A 16,079-nucleotide genomic window follows, 5' to 3' on the forward strand; every position below is an offset into this window, starting at 1 on the left:
TTTCCATAAACTAAATAAGTGATTTTCACATTTTTAGGAGGTTTTTTGTAAATAAATACAATATGGTCGTAATGTGCCGTGAATCCACGGTGGATTCGTCAGCACATTACCGATTGATTTCTTGGCACAACGAGGATTAAATTCAAATCAAATTTGAGTTCTAGAGTTCAAGAGTTCATTAAACCAAAGTTACACACAACCGAAATTAGTATTTTTGTAACGTTATTTGTACAGGAGCGCCGATTTCTGTGCGCCGCCATCTGCGTGGAGGCACTCTTCTCGGGCGTGTTCTACGTGCTGCGCTTCCTGTACCTCAGTAGTCTAGATCCAGACCTGGTGTACCTGGCCTACTTCATGCGCTCGCAGCTCACCTCCACCGTGGTGCTGCTGCTCATCTTCACGCCCAAGCTATGGTACCAGCATAAGCAGGTGAGTACCTAGCCACAGACCAAACCACCTGTACCCAAGGTTCTTAGAAAATATATACTCGTACTTTACAAGGTTTGCTCATCGAGGGGGTACAGCGTTGATTGGTTGGAAAGTCGTGACGTAACTTGAAGTCCATCTTCCACCTGGAGATTTGAATTTACTGCAATGCAAGTGGCGTTAAGCGATTATGAATGCAATTGCAAACATTTATTTATAATTCGTTGCAATTATGGTAATTATTTTTATTAAAACTAGTTTATGGATTGAAAAGGAACCGGTTCTTTGTGGAATGTTTATTAAAAAATGCTAAATATTAGACACATTACAAAAAGATACATTAATTTATGAAATTTTTGAAAAGAACCGATTCCACAACGATCTCCGGTAACTGGAACCGCAGTAACAGCAACGTATATCAGGTACCAACCTCCCTAGATTCATGACTTCGAGCTATGTCATGTGCCCGATTCGTTTTTTAGAAAAGTGTTTTATGAGCAAACCTTCTATATTCTAGGAACCTTGACCTACACCTACCCACACATTCGGGGTAGGTACTTTAATTGTAGAGTTTTTAGAAAAGTGCTGTATGAGTGAACATGGAATACTCTAAAGACCTTGACCTATACCTACCCTCGGATTTGGAGTAGGTACTTAACATTGTAAAGTTTTTGAATGGAGTTCTTCCTATAACACCAATAAAATAAAATCAATTCAACTTTGGACGTAATGTAACTCCCCCGTTTTATTTTAAATTTTTGCGTACTACCTAGTACACTTTGTATTATAACACAAATTTAAACATTAAAATATGTTAGTTGGAAATTGGGTGAAAAATAGCTTTTCGTTTAAAATGAGGTAGACCTACCGTTGTGAAAACAACATCTTGTTGATTTCGAGGTAGGCGTCTATCCAATGTACGCATGGCTTTATCTTGTTATAATAATAAATAATAATATTTGGATGATTTGTATAGCGCTGTTTTTGTGCAAAATCACCTCGTAGGTATCTAATATCTCGCATAGCAACTGTACGTATGCCCACTTAAACCAATTCTGTGAAACCGCGTAATTCTACTTTTTTATCTCTTTTCAAAAGAGTGTTTAATTGTGTTGGTTTACCACGGTCCAGAGTTGCCCGGTTACCTCAATAACGTTTCTTCTTCCGTTAAATCATCTTAAGGTTCTACCTCAGCTTTTGGCCAAAATATATGTTTAAATCAAAATGAGCTTAAATGGCAGAAGTATATTATGAATGCATAACCATACGAAGAGATGATATTGCTTGATAATTTTAGTATCACACCCATTCTCAAATAAAGATAATCTAGTCTTTATTAACGTAACCTAAATTTGTCTGAAACAATCACCAAAAACGATATTATCGCTTCTATTTTCCACGTCGTTATCGGGTGACCCGAGATTAGCATAACCCAAGCTCACCCAAGCTCCATTGCTTGCACAAGCTGGCTGAGCAGATGATACTAGGGAGGGTTTGATCTCATATCCTGGCAGTAATCGGGTATCCCCTATAGTTCCGCTTCCTTGAAATACCGGTGAGAATCGATATCCACTGAATAAAGTAGGTTCTAGGTCAGTGACGAGCAAAACGCGCCCCCCGTACCCGTTTCCTACGGCCCGCGAGCCCGTTTCGTACGGCTGACTTGAATAAATAAAATATTTAAAAATTGGAGTAAAAAATGTCAACACACGGAGAAAACTTACTGATACTTACTGAAATATTATTAATTTACTAAAAATCACAGGCCTTCAATGAATGAATTCACAGGTTTCCTTACAAACTTACTCTAAAACACGAATATGTTATCAGGATGTCGGAACACATGTTCGCACAAATTCTAATATTGTAACATTCCGTCTTTATATTTATTAGGAAAAGGTCACCTCCATGAACATGTGTTCCGATATATTCTGAATAGAATAATGTTTTATTAGGAAATGGATTGTAATGACATTTTAACAGTATTTCAATAAATCATCTATTTTTCGCAGTGCAGCGTAATTAGTTTGATTTATAAAATACTATCCATCTTAGAAAATATAAAATACGTTTGCGACACCACTGTCTGCAAAGTTAACCATGTCAAGCCATATGTACCCTAGGAATTACGGCTAAGAAAGGTTGAATACCACTGTTCTAGGTAGTATTACGGTGGTATAATATATCTAGGTGGTATTACTTAAGTAAAACGTAGACGTGAGGGTAGGCGGAAGTGTCCATTGTACGTATTCTTATTATGTCTTCGGGCGGCAAGACGAAGTTACATCTATCATCTATATTTCCATTCAAAAGGAAAATTATATGTAGGTATGTTGCATTTGAAACTGCTTCCGAAAGACAGCTTCAAATGAACATTAATTGTGGATTGCAAATTAATTAAAAAGATACGAAATTAAATAGTGTTTGTTGGAATTGGGTGATAAGTACGCATAAGGAATGAAACAAGGTATATAAAGAAAGAATACAGGATGATCAATCACTTACCAAGAAGGAGCACCCAACACAATATAGTGAGTTCAAGCACAAAACATTCACAGTATAATTTATAAGAGTTCCACCGCAATACCCCGAGGGAACTACCACCCCAACATACAAAGGAGTACTTAAACGGTAATAAGCACTTCCAAAATAGTCCTTCTTTTCAAATATTATGGACACGAAAACCACAAACAACTTGCTTTCAGTACTTTAATCCTTCTTTAGTTTTTTTTTACAAACAAACTCACTCAAATTTGCAGTGTTCTTGCTATTATTCCAAATTTCAAACACTTTTCCAGCAAGGTGATGGTTAAAAGGATAGGTAGGAACTGGATAAATGACATGCTGGCAGGAACTAAGCATACTCTCATTTCAAAGCCATTACGATGTTTGATAAAGTAAATTATGAAATGTATGGTAATCTCAGATAACACGTTTTTTTTTTTTAATTAACCTAATCTATACTACAAATCATAAATTTGTTTGTCTGCAGAGGGCTAAAACTCTTTAACGTAGAATTTGGGCATCATGGAATTTGTACAGTTTTCTGATTGGCTATTTTTATGGTATGTCCGGGTCAAGAAATGAAAACTTAAAATATCACACACACACTCATACATGTAATGTATTCACTGGAAGGGAAGACACATCTCGCTACCAGATTCAGATCTGTGATCGTTAAAGGCCATGCGTCCTTTTATATAGGCCGTCCATACATCATTTTGTAGATAACGTGGAGTTGGCATCTGATTAGCTGGTTAATAATTTGCGTAACCGATAGAGATTAACGATGTCCTGCGTTCTTAGATAAGGATGCCGTAATAGGTGTGAGCGAGAAAGTATTCGGGGTAGCGCGGTTTTGTCCCGTTACAATTTTTTTTCTGTATTCGAAAAAATAACACAATATTGTTACTGAGGCGAAACCGGAAAGAAAAGTCACTGCCAAATAAAAAAGATGTTTAGTTTTTAAATCTTTGTTACACATTTTATCAGTTATGTTCCACTATTCTTACGTAATTATTATATTACTTAGGTTGATCCACGAAAGGAGTGTGCTGTTTCGTCCCTTAAAAATCAACGTTTCTGACATCCTTTCAGTGTTCATCATCGATAAGGATCACATCTGATCTCAAACCAGAGCCACAAAGTCATTACATTGCTTAACTCCCCAAAAAAATGAACACACACTTTACTCATCGATTCATCCCCTAAAATGCACAGGATTGCTTTCCCAGAAAATAGCGTCAATCACTTCGGTGTGAAAATTAATGTAACAGACAATAACATCAACAAATACAACGAAATGGAAGGTTATTTAACTCATTTCTTATGATTAATATGGTTAGGAATGAAGAGTGACGCAGAGGAGCGATTTACGCCATTCTATTATTTGTTGTTGTTTTCGTAATTGGCGGGTGTAATTACCACCCACCCGCCACCTTGAGAGTAATTAACGGCACTGCGGTGTTCTGCAAATTTATTTAATATGCAGCTGGCGCGACGGTGCAGCGCGGATTAATGTCTGATTTATAGTAGGAGTAATTAATTCATCCAGTAATAAAAATTCGATGCAAAATTCTTTGTCTTTCTATATATATATATATTATGTTATGAACCCGTTTTGTCCCTAACAGTTGAAGCTGGGTGCTGGGTACACATACACATACCGTTTCACGATTACTCTATCGTTTCACCATATCGTGTCAGGCATCGCATCAACTTGAGGACTATACTCCTGTATATCTCGTCTCTAAATTTCACTATCATTATCCGTACCTTCTTCCGTATCGACAATCGGACAAAACTGACTTGGAACCGAGATGGAACGGTCTCTATATCATCATCTATATCACATAACACCCGTACATTCTAGCAAACACGCCAAGCATTGGTGATACGCATGCGGTGATCTGATACAATAAAATGATATATTTTATATGGATTGTGGATTGTGGACCTGGCTACTAATAAAAAACTCTAGAAATGTTCAGGATGCCAACTACATGATAATTGGAATAATAATAATATTATACTATCGGAGTGAAAATGACGGGATATTTTCATTTAAAAAATTTTCTTTTAAATATGGCGATTTAGATAATTTTCTGTTACAAATAATATCATATAGGTATTTTAACGCTTGTCCGAACTCTTCAAATGATCTAATTAAATTTTGAAAATGACATTTAAATATTTAGAAATTTGAGTTCATTGAACAATATTTCATGCAGAACTCTTCAACGCGTTTCGCACACATCCAAAATGAGTATTTTGGACTAGCGCAGACACGTGAAAAATCACTTAATATTATATGTAATTATATTTAACAAATATTTGCCTCAGGATCATTGCCTTTCAAAAACAAATATTGTTTATTTTAATTATAATGCAATTTTATTTTTTTGGTTGACAAATTAGAGAAAATTAAGTTCCGAATATTAGTAAACTTACAAATATAATTTTTTTCCATTATTTCTGGCTTTCGCCCTTCAAGGGTGTTCTTGGCCATCATTTAAAATTATTGAGAAATGAAAGGTGAATTTAAATATTAATTTTATTTAAATTGGCAAATTTCAAAATTATAATGAAAATTGGAGTCGAGTTCAGACTTAGAAGAGATGGGATGTTGAATGGAGGGGAGGCAATTTTTGATAAGGAAGAGAGGATATTTGTTTAGAGAGGGACAACCAAAAAATATGTGATCTAAAGTTCCCACTTCTAGACCACAGAATGTACAATCTGGGGAGTCAACGACGTGAATTTTAAAAAGATGGGAAGGAACGGAACAATGTCCGATCCTCATTCGAATGAGTGAAGAAATTTCTTTTTTGGAAAAATGAGGGAATTGCTGAAACCACGGTTTTGATGGAATAGTCCTTTGTATTGAGGCATAGCAGGCTCCCTTGGATTGACTAGCAATGTGCCAATACTCCGACCAAACATTGCGGGATCTATCTTTGATGATGGAAAAAATGTCAGATAGGGGAATGTGGTTTACGAGGGTAACAACAGGGTTGGACGCTCCTTGTTTTGCCAAGGCATCCGCAATATCATTACCCATGATACCAACATGTCCAGGAATCCAAATCAGAGTTACAGTTTTACCAGAGCTTTGAATGGAGGCTATCATATCTCGAATAAGGCATACAAAGTGATCATCAGGATGAAGAAGAGGACTGGATTTAAGTTTTTGGAGGGAACTGAGAGAGTCAGAGAGAACGAGGGAATGTTCAAAATTATTTTTGATTATATATTTGAGAGATTCTATTATTGCAATGCACTCGGCTGAAAATATTGAAAATTGAATTGAAATTGAATGAAATATTCTGTCATTAGAATTATTATTGTAAACGTTAATACCTATACCACAGTTAGGAAAGTCGGGAGATTTGGATCCATCCGCAAATAAAAGAGAAAAGATGGGCCATTTAGATAAAATAATGTTATTGAACATATTATTGACAGTTCGGGCCGGGAGATCGGAATGACTTTTAAGGATTCCGATCCCTTCTAATATTGTTGGGGATAGGGTGACGTGACTATATTTTAAATTTTATAAGGGAAGTAGATCATTTTGGATGATATAGAGCTCTGAGAGAGACTTAAAATTTTTACAGATGTCAGGAATAGGTTTAGTTGAAGCTCTGATTGTAGATGAATGGGTTGAGTCAATGAACAACGAGACGCTGGGGATAACCTGATGACATTTAGAATTTAAACATTTAAGAACAAATTTGTCAGCAAATAGTTGACGCCTTAAATAAAGAGGAGGATCAGAACATTCCACTTGAAGGGAATTGATGGGTGACGATTGCATCGCTCCAGTTATTATTCGCAAAGATTTAGATTGAATTTTGTCTAATTTATCAAGTACATTTTTTGAGGCAGTACTAAAAAGTGGGCAGGCATAGTCGAGATGGCTTCGAATAAGTGCGTTGTAAAGCAAGTTAATGCAAGTAGGGTGAGCTCCCCACCAAACGCCCGATAATGATCTGATGATATTTAATTTTTTTTCGCATTTAGTAACTTAATTATTAATATGGGAAGACCATTTAAGTGTTCTATCAAATATTACTCCCAAAAATTTTACTTCAGAAGCGTTGGAGATTGGAGAATTTTTAAATAAAATTTGAACGGGGGGGGTTTTTATGGCGGTTTGAGAAGGTGACACACTGAGTCTTTTGGATTGAAAGTTCAAGACCATTTAACGTGAGCCATGTGCAAAGGGCATTCATGGCTTCGTTAAGATATTTGACGGCGAGAGGGATGATTTTGGATGATAAGAAGAAAGCTATGTCATCTGCGAACTCAATAACTTTTATTTGTGGGGGAATAGTGACATGCATATCATACGTGTATATATTATACAGTTAGGGGGACAATACATCGCCTTGTGGTAAACCCTTCCAAATAGACCTACTTTGAGGAGAAATATATGGAAGTTCAATGAAATTTTTTCTATCTAGAAATAGATTAATAATAGATTGTACAAACATGGGGGGAAGGCCAAGGCCTAGAAGTTTTTTTTAAGGATTGGGATGGAAACATTGTCAACGGCGCCTTCTATATCTATAAAGATGGCAAGACAAACTTCCTGTTTAGAAATTGATAATTTAATATCAGTGCTGATGATGGCAAGGTTATCCTGAGTGGATTTTTTTTCCTAAATCCAAATTGAGATGGAGAGAGAAGCTGTTTACTCTCAACAAAAAAATTCTAATCGGTTTTTATTTAATTTTTCATAAAGTTTACTGAGGGTGGATGAAAGAGCGATTGGCCTGTAGTTGGATCCAGAATTTGGTGATTTGTTTGTTTTTAAAATAGGGACGATTATTTGACAACTCCAGTCATCAGGCATTATACCAGTCTGGAAGATTTTATTTAAGATGCTTAAGAAGTGGTTTAGAACATTATCATTACTATTTTTGATTATGCTGTAAGGTATACCATCTCTGCCTGGAGATGAGTCCTTGACTGTTGATAAACAATTTTTTAGCTCAGTTAAGGTGAATGGAGAGTCTAGCCAATGATTAGACATAGGAGTATTATAGATGGGCGTTATTTCGTCTAAGTTAGGTACAGAAGGGGGGGCAATTTTGTCCAAGAATTCATCTATCCATTTAGAATGAGACTCTCGAGGAGATGGTGAACTGAAGAAGGAACGAAATCTTCGGATCATAGACCAAACTTCCGAAATTGGAGTGTTCGGAGATACTGAACTGCAGAAGTTGTACCATCCGGATGTTTTTTTTTACCTCAATACCCTTTTGGCATTGGATTCAGCGTTTTTGTATTTAAGATAGTTCTCCATAGTCATATTGTAACGATAGGAAAGAGATTTAGCTTTCCGAATTCTTACTACTTTGGAACATTCCTCATCCCACTAGGGAGTTGGAGGGAGTTTTTTGAGAGATTTAGTTTTAGGGGGAGGATTTGATTTATTTATTGCAGTTATGAGCATTGATTTGAAGTTATTATAATCATCTTTGACGGAAAATATATCGGTGGCGGGTAAATTGAGTAGGAACTTGTCCATATGAGAGTTAAATTCATCCCATTTGGTGTGTTTTGTTTTAATCTTTGTCGAAATATGAGACTTGTCTGATTGGAAAGAAGTTTGATAAGTAATGGTGATCGGGAAATGATCACTGGAGCAAGGGTCGGGGGACACCACCCACGAGGTGAGAGAAGCTAGACTAGTAGAGCATATCGAGAGATTCACTGCACTGGGGTTTGTGCTGGGGAGTGAGATCCTAGTAGGAGATCCGCCATTCAAAAGGAAAAGGTTGGATTGATCTAGGAAATCCATCACACTTCGACCGTCTCGGTCGGAAAAAGCAGAACCCCAGACGGGGAATGGGCATTAAAATCGCCTAATATAAAGAAAGGAGGGCTTAGTTGACTTACAATTTGCAACCAAATTTGTTTATTGAAGTGGGCTGTTGGGGGAAGATAGACTGAAATAAAGGATGTATCCTTTATTTTAGCTGCAACCATTTGGAAGTCAGCATTGGGGGGTTTGATATTATTTATTGGGGAAAATGATATTGATTTTTTAATAAAAAGGGCAGCACCGCCGCCCGTACCTTCTGGCCGGTCGTCGCAGAGACAGGAATACCCTCCCACATTAAAGTGGGTGGATGGAGTAAACCAAGTCTCCGAGATAGCAGCCAAAGAAATAAAGTTGGAATTTAATAGGTTAAGGAGATCAGATTTGTTAGAAATAGCACTTCGGCTATTCCACTGAAGTATTCTGACATCCTGAAGAGTCATTTTGAATAAATCATTTCAATGTGGAAATAATAGTAGCAGCGTTGGACGGTAGATTAGTTTGAGAAGAAATGAGGTCAATTAGAAGCATAATAAGAGTTTGGATAAATGAAGAATTGTCTTGGGAGAGTTTTTTAGAAAGTTTATGAGAGTTCATTGAGGAGGGATTATAATTATTTGAACACCCATTTGTGGCATTTGAAAGAGATGAACCATTGCGATATAAGAGCAGTGAGTTGTGTTGTTGCTGATCATATCCAGGAGCCGGTTTAGAGATAGCATTTTCGTATGTGAATTTAGTTGAACGAGAAGAAGTTGTTGTAGAGGAAGGAAGAGGGTTGGATGAGGAGTTGCTGGATAAAGCCTCAGCAAATGATTTTTTGATAGGCGGGAATAGTTTAGAAGCCTGCAGAAAAGACAAGTTCTGAGAGGCCATAGAAATTTTAATATTTTTTTGGCGAGATTGTTCTGGGCAATAAGTGTTGATGGCTGTATGTGAGCCGGAGCAGTTAAAAAATTTAGGTGAGGAGGAAGAAGGACATTGGTCAGCTGCATGGTTTTCTCCACATTTAAAACATCTGGGTTGAGATCTGCATGCAGCTTTGGTATGACCAAAACGGCAGCAATTGAAGCATTGAGTGGTGGGATAAGTATAGATTTCAACTGGTAATGAGTTGAAGAATAAATATATATGGGAGGGAAGAGATTGACCTTCAAAGGTGATAACGACAGATTGGGAGGGCTTCCAAGAAATTATACCCTCAGAGGAGTCCTTGTAATTTAGCCTCCTGGCTTTTATGGGATTGCCAATGTGTTGGGGGGTTGAAAGTGAAGACAGAATTTCCGCGATGGACAGATCGGTCGAGATACCTCTGACCAGGCCCATGCGAGTGACATTGAAAGTAGGGATATATGCCTTGAACTTTGAATTATATGAAATGAAGATATTTTTGATGAAACTGTTGGCAGCTGACCCTGAGAGGAATTCGACGGAGATTCGGAAGCGACCCTCGGCTTTTACACCTCCAGGCTTGATTGAAAGATTCTTGCTATTTGATAGGAATTTGCCAAATTCAAGAGGGTGGATGGTTTTTCCTTGCTCAGTTTTTTGGGCGTATACTATGAATGGGCCACGGGAATGAAGAGAATAAAAGTTTGTTGGAGGAAGTTGAGAAAGTGCTGGTGGGGACTGTGAAGTCGAAGGCGAGTCAAGTTTTATTGGGGAAGAAGGAGTATATTTCCTTTTTTTGGTAGAAGTCAAAATGACAGAATCAATGTCAGAAATTTCTACATTTTCCCCGTCTGGGGGGTCCGGAGAGGAATCTGGGGGCTTTGTAGGGGGTCCAGGAGGGAAATCTTCTTCCATTATTCACAACAGTAAACAACTACAATAATAGTATGGAAAATGACAGAAGTAAAAAAGTTTATAAATATCTGGAAATCAGCAGCGAAAAGTGACTCCTGGAAGATCGGGAGGGAGAAGAAACCTCAAGGCACAACACACTACACTTTTTTTTGCCAGAAAGCAAAAAAGAATGGTATAAAATTATTTTTAGATAGAGCAAAACAAAACAACTGATGACAGCCAAATGTTATTGTTGCAATGAAATTATGACATATTACTTCAAAATATTTGTTTTTCATCATTTGTCTGAATTATTCTTCAAAAAATTTGTTGTTATCGTAAACCAAATTTATTGTATTTACATCTTATTATTAAAATAATTGCTTGCTTAAATGTCATGTTCGACTTGAAAAGAAAGACTAAAATTATTTTTAAAATATTCAATGCGAAAAATGATGTCTAACGTATTATTGTGTCAACTCCAATACGGAATCACAATTTTATACTCTCATTCGCTGTATACAGAATTTGGGTAATGATTATAAGGATGTTGTCGACATATTTAATGCATCAATGACTAAATACAAACAGATCTTAGTAGAAAATTATATCGGTTCAAGCAGAACAACAAATTTGATTAAATAAGTTGCCCAACTGTGTTTCAACTTATTTAATTTATTTAGTGTACTATTTTTCCATCTTATATTGAGAGTATTTGATTTTTGTGATTTATGCTCATTTATAAGTTCTTTGTGTTAAAAAAAACTTCTAAAAGCTGGTCGTGAAATTGAAAATAAATAAATGGCTTAAAATTAAGTTTGACATCAGTTGAATTCACAGACCTGGAGCGGCATCTTGTCTAGTTCTGAACTTGTTTCTTGGTAAAGGCGTAAGCTAAAAAGCCAATTTTGCATCGGTAGTATATATTAGTGAGTAACGGCGTAAAAAATTATGAATAATTTAATAGATAGCCCATACCTCCTGATATGCCATAAGTTATTTGTACCAAACAACTATATCCATGGACAGCACCATGATCTGCTATGTATCCCAAATAACAGAATGGACGTACTGGCTCGTCATAGCATGACACGAGGTATGGCGCTGTTACATAACTTTTCCAAGATTGTTGACATTTTTAATAGTAACCTTGAAAGTTTCTAGATGCACGTAAATGACACATTAGCCATTATATAATTCAGAAAAATAAAAATAATTACCTATTTCATCCCTGTGACTTAACCTCTAGTATAAAAAAATGTAGAATATTTATAAAAAAATCAAATAAAACTAAAAATCGCTCATGACAGGTAAGCATTTATTTAATGGAGCTTATTCGGGCTAAGATATCATACTCGTATTATAAAAATAAGACATTATTATTTTTTTTTTTTAAATAACTTAAGTAAAACCTCAAATAATTTTTTTTTTTAAATGAATACAACATTAGCGATTCCAAAACGAATATTTGAAAAAGAAAAATCAGAAAAGGATTTGTTATTTATATTAGATTTGCTATCTTTTTCTTATGTTTCTGTTTAAAATATTCTTGTAGGAATTGCTAATATTGTCTTCAATAATTAAATATTACATTTCTTATTTATTGATAAATATTTTTTACTACCCGGTTTCGCTCATTGCATAGTATTATAATACACAGATTAAAAATGTGGAAATACAGCATTATATTTTTTGTTGCTCCAATCGATACTGATAAGTTTATGTTCTATTTAGATACAAGAATCCTGGTTTTCAAATTTAATCATGAATAAAATCGAATAAATAAAATCAAATAAAGCCCCCTCCGTAATCGAAAACCGCAAACAAAGGTATCTCCAACACAACATTTCAAAAAACGTCATCCGCTATCAAGTTATTTGAAGGCCCGTTAACGTAAATTAAGGGTATTCCGATCCGCTCATTTTGAATTCCCTCTCGAAAGCTCTAGGAATTTCCTAATGAAAATCTGCCAGGATTAAGGGGCTGGGCTAGAGAAGGAAACTCCCCGAGTGAATGTACCCAGTATTCTCGTAAAAAGAGTTTTTCTGACCAGTCAATTAGAAAGACGAAGGATTACACTGCCTGGCCCTTTTTGATCTGCGGCGTTGATTTGTCTGTCATTTACCTGTGATATAGTTGGAGCTGGGATTGCTTTGAAGTGGTGGTGGAGTTGGCACCAAGCTTTTATTCACCCGCCGCATTCTCTCGTGAGTTCTACTAATGACTACCTCTCGACATTTACATTACATGTTTTTTTTAAAATTCCAGTTAATGAGAGTTATGTCATTATAATTGCGACCACCTATATAAAGTCGTAGATTTACTTAGATTTTGGGATGTGCAAATATTTATGAATTTATTACATAAGTAGGTTTAATAAGTTTTTGGTAGAAAACTAAAACGGTTTATCCTTTTGAATACTTATAAATGGCTCTTTGATTCAGAAGACATCTAGGCACTTTTTCTTACTAAAGTACTGTTTTTTAACCCGGTTGGTCCTGCAGATCGAGAGCCAAAAGAATTTATGCTGTCGCTACCTGAGGTAATAGTCAAGGTAATAGTCAAGGACATGCAGATAACTTTTTTTCATTTTGTCTGGTTTTATGATAATGAGATCATCAGCTTAAAGAAATACCCGTGTGAACAGCTGTACATTCCTTCTTGTTTCTCGGTTTTGTTGAGTAGAATTTCTTTAGGAATGGTACGGTAAACCTGGATGACTGGATGTTCGTTGTTAGTATGTTATTGAGTGGACTGTGGGGGCTACACGACATACAGTCGTTAAACTGCCATAGTTAAGCAATGCCAATATAAACAGATGAGTAGAGCCACGCGCAATACCCGTAATCCCTTCGACATGGGTATGTAAATAACTTCTTTATGAAAACTCTTTGACTCAGAGTGACAATAGAATGGTGCATTTGGCTTCACTTTACTCGTATATGTAAAGGAATTAATGCGGTATTCCACCTAGAATATAAGGTTTTGTTTGTGTATTCCATGTATTATAGGAGGTGTTGTGTATGTATTCCAGGTCCGCTCGCTGGCACAGGAGTTCTCGTGCCGCCTGCCGGTGGACGCGTTTAGGGCGGGCGAGACGGGCGCGCTTGCGGACGCCGACGCAGCGGAGCTCAGCCTGGCCGACATGAGCCCCGAGGATATCCGCGCAGAGCTCAAGCGTCTCTACACGCAGCTCGAGCTGATGCGTAACAAGACCCTGCGCGCGGACAACCCACACATCAGCAAGCGGCGCGGCGGCCGTAAGGTGGCACACCGCCGGTTCAGCCTGCAGGTAAAGAACACGCACTCTTAGGTGGGGGAGGTTGCACTAAGAATAGCATTGTCATAAAGAATCTCCTCGCTTCTTCAGTAAACCACCAGTAACTCACACTTGTATATATACCACTTGAGAGATTGTGGTCGTTGATTCTCTCTTATCACGGAAGCCTTTCTCGTGGAAGAGTTGTATAAAACGAAAAAGTCTAGATAAATCCTTTCCTGTGACAGTAGTGGCTTGTACAATTTGCACTAATTACGAGCATTTAATTAATAAAGCTTTGCATTCTTCTGTTGAAAAAAGTTTAAACGTTTTGTCCCCTTTAACTATCTAGTAGAATCTACGTTTTTATCTGAATTTTCATAAAGATGAGTAAAACATTTGTTAAAGATTTTCACACAAAGAAGCGAGGATTATCTTTATGATTTGTAAACTAATACTTCTAGAATTGGGACAGTGGGCATGCAGCCGCAGGTCAACAATGCTTATCATCAATAAGATACTATTTATAAATTGAAATATGATTATGTAACAGTAAATTATCTCTGGTAAATATGCCCGGCAAAGAAAAGTCTATTTCTCATAATAAGTGAAGTATTTAAATTAATTTAATTCCTTCCCCTAGAAATCAAAGAAACTACTTTGATGATCTCGATAATGTCTGATGGTCGCTCCTTTAATGAAATCCATTGTATTTATCCCCAAAAAGATGATTTTTTAAATAACATGATCATTTTTAAAATCCCATATAGTTGATTTGTGAATTTCCGTGAAGTAAAGTGTTTAGAATAACTATTTGGTTTCCCAAACATCCTTGTACCCTTAATAATTGATACGTGTGTATTTCTTGTTTTATTTAGGAAATCATTTGGTTATTACTCCTAGCTCACAATAATTAGATATAAATAATATTTAAATGTAGTTTTCATTTATGGTAAGAAAATGTAGTAACTTTAAAGATAGATTTTAGATAAACCTACTCAATAATAGAAGTGAGTAAACATCGACAATGATGAATATTGATCAAGTGTTGCCTGTATACAATCATTGCTTCAACCATGCATTCATCAAGCAATTATGATTGTATTCAAAATATGTATATCATCTCATTATTCACTACGCCTTTTATTTTACAATAATTTTTCAGTCCTATGATTTGCTTGAAATACACGCGATACGGAAATTAATCATAAATACAAAGATTTTCGTTGTTCAATTTTTAAATCGTGAAGAAAAAATAGTTTTATTCTATCAGCGATTTATATTAGCTTTATCTTTACCAATGTGCTGAGATAACACGTGTAGGTGTAATTATTACTGTAGGTGTTTAGAGCGAAATCAATTCATTACTAAACAGTGTTTTAAACGGGAATAAGTGGAACTTGTCTGCATTCCAAAACTTAATACATTCTTCGATGTACCGATTTTGAACGCATTCACCAACTCTAGAACCGTGTTTCTGATATAATAAGTAGATTCATTTACATAGATATTGGTTTAAGATGTTACCCATAGATGGCGCATAGCTGTCGGTAATGCAGGAATTGAGAGGTTACCAATAGATGTCATATAGCTGTCGGTAATGCAGGGATTGCGACTTCTTAAAACGGTTGCAACCTCAAGGTCGAGCCCAGAATAATTCCTACCGCTTGCTAAAAAAGCCACTAGAGCTTATTGTTATCTATCAAAAATAAAGCCTTTTGTTTTGTGGATCCTGAGTTTGTATTTAAAGAGTTTGTGGGACAAACCCAGAGTTACAACAATTGTTATTGTTCTTAGAGTCCGTTAAATTCTTTGATAAAAATCCTAATTTATCACAGTGAAAAGCAAATGATTGGGTTGAACAGATTAGAGATTGGCTCTGTATGTGTGTGTTGGGGATATGGATGTGGTGCAGTACAGGGGGTAGGGAGAGATAGGGTAGTAAGAGTGTAGGGAGAGAGGAGTAGTAGGACGGAGCAGGGATGGATAGGGTTGCCTGTATGTGCCGCCAAATAACGAGCGTGTTGTGTTTTCTGTTTGGCGCCACCACTAACCCATCGGCCGACAGAAAAAGGGAAGCCGGGAGAAGGTAAGGAGATTGGTTTCATTACCGTAACAAAACTGGCCACGATCAAACAATTAACGCGCAATATAATCATGGTAAGGAGTCGCCTTCCTACCTACATTTTATTTTTTCACCTTTCAACTTTTATTCAACTAATAATTGAGTGAAATACTTTTTTTTTAATTCTCAGTGCAAACTTTAATAATATTTGCTTA

The 16,079-nt window shown here is 36.4% G+C and overlaps 2 protein-coding genes across 5 annotated transcripts in view; both read left to right on the forward strand.

The window, feature by feature from the left end:
• LOC149424230 (mitochondrial import inner membrane translocase subunit Tim21) overlaps window positions 1-16,079 on the forward strand; it is a 586,526-nt gene that overhangs the window by 304,285 nt on the left and 266,162 nt on the right. The gene's annotated exons all lie outside the window — the stretch shown is intronic.
• smog (G-protein coupled receptor 158 smog) overlaps window positions 1-16,079 on the forward strand; it is a 206,524-nt gene that overhangs the window by 175,901 nt on the left and 14,544 nt on the right. For 2 of the 4 annotated variants that reach the window (XM_089651396.1, XM_089651395.1), the window contains exons 11-12: window positions 235-429; window positions 13,575-13,832. In XM_089651396.1, the coding sequence (XP_089507522.1) occupies window positions 235-429; window positions 13,575-13,832 (453 nt within the window). Of the gene's footprint in view, window positions 1-234; window positions 430-13,574; window positions 13,833-15,867; window positions 15,960-16,079 lie in introns of all 4 variants that reach the window. The other 2 variants (XM_089651394.1, XM_089651397.1) reach the window with 2 other exon arrangements.

The sequence above is a fragment of the Hesperophylax consimilis genome, chromosome 4, assembly GCF_061612785.1.
Source record: "Hesperophylax consimilis isolate HC1 chromosome 4, BYU_Hcon_1.0, whole genome shotgun sequence".
In the NCBI taxonomy this organism is placed as follows: domain Eukaryota; kingdom Metazoa; phylum Arthropoda; class Insecta; order Trichoptera; family Limnephilidae; genus Hesperophylax; species Hesperophylax consimilis.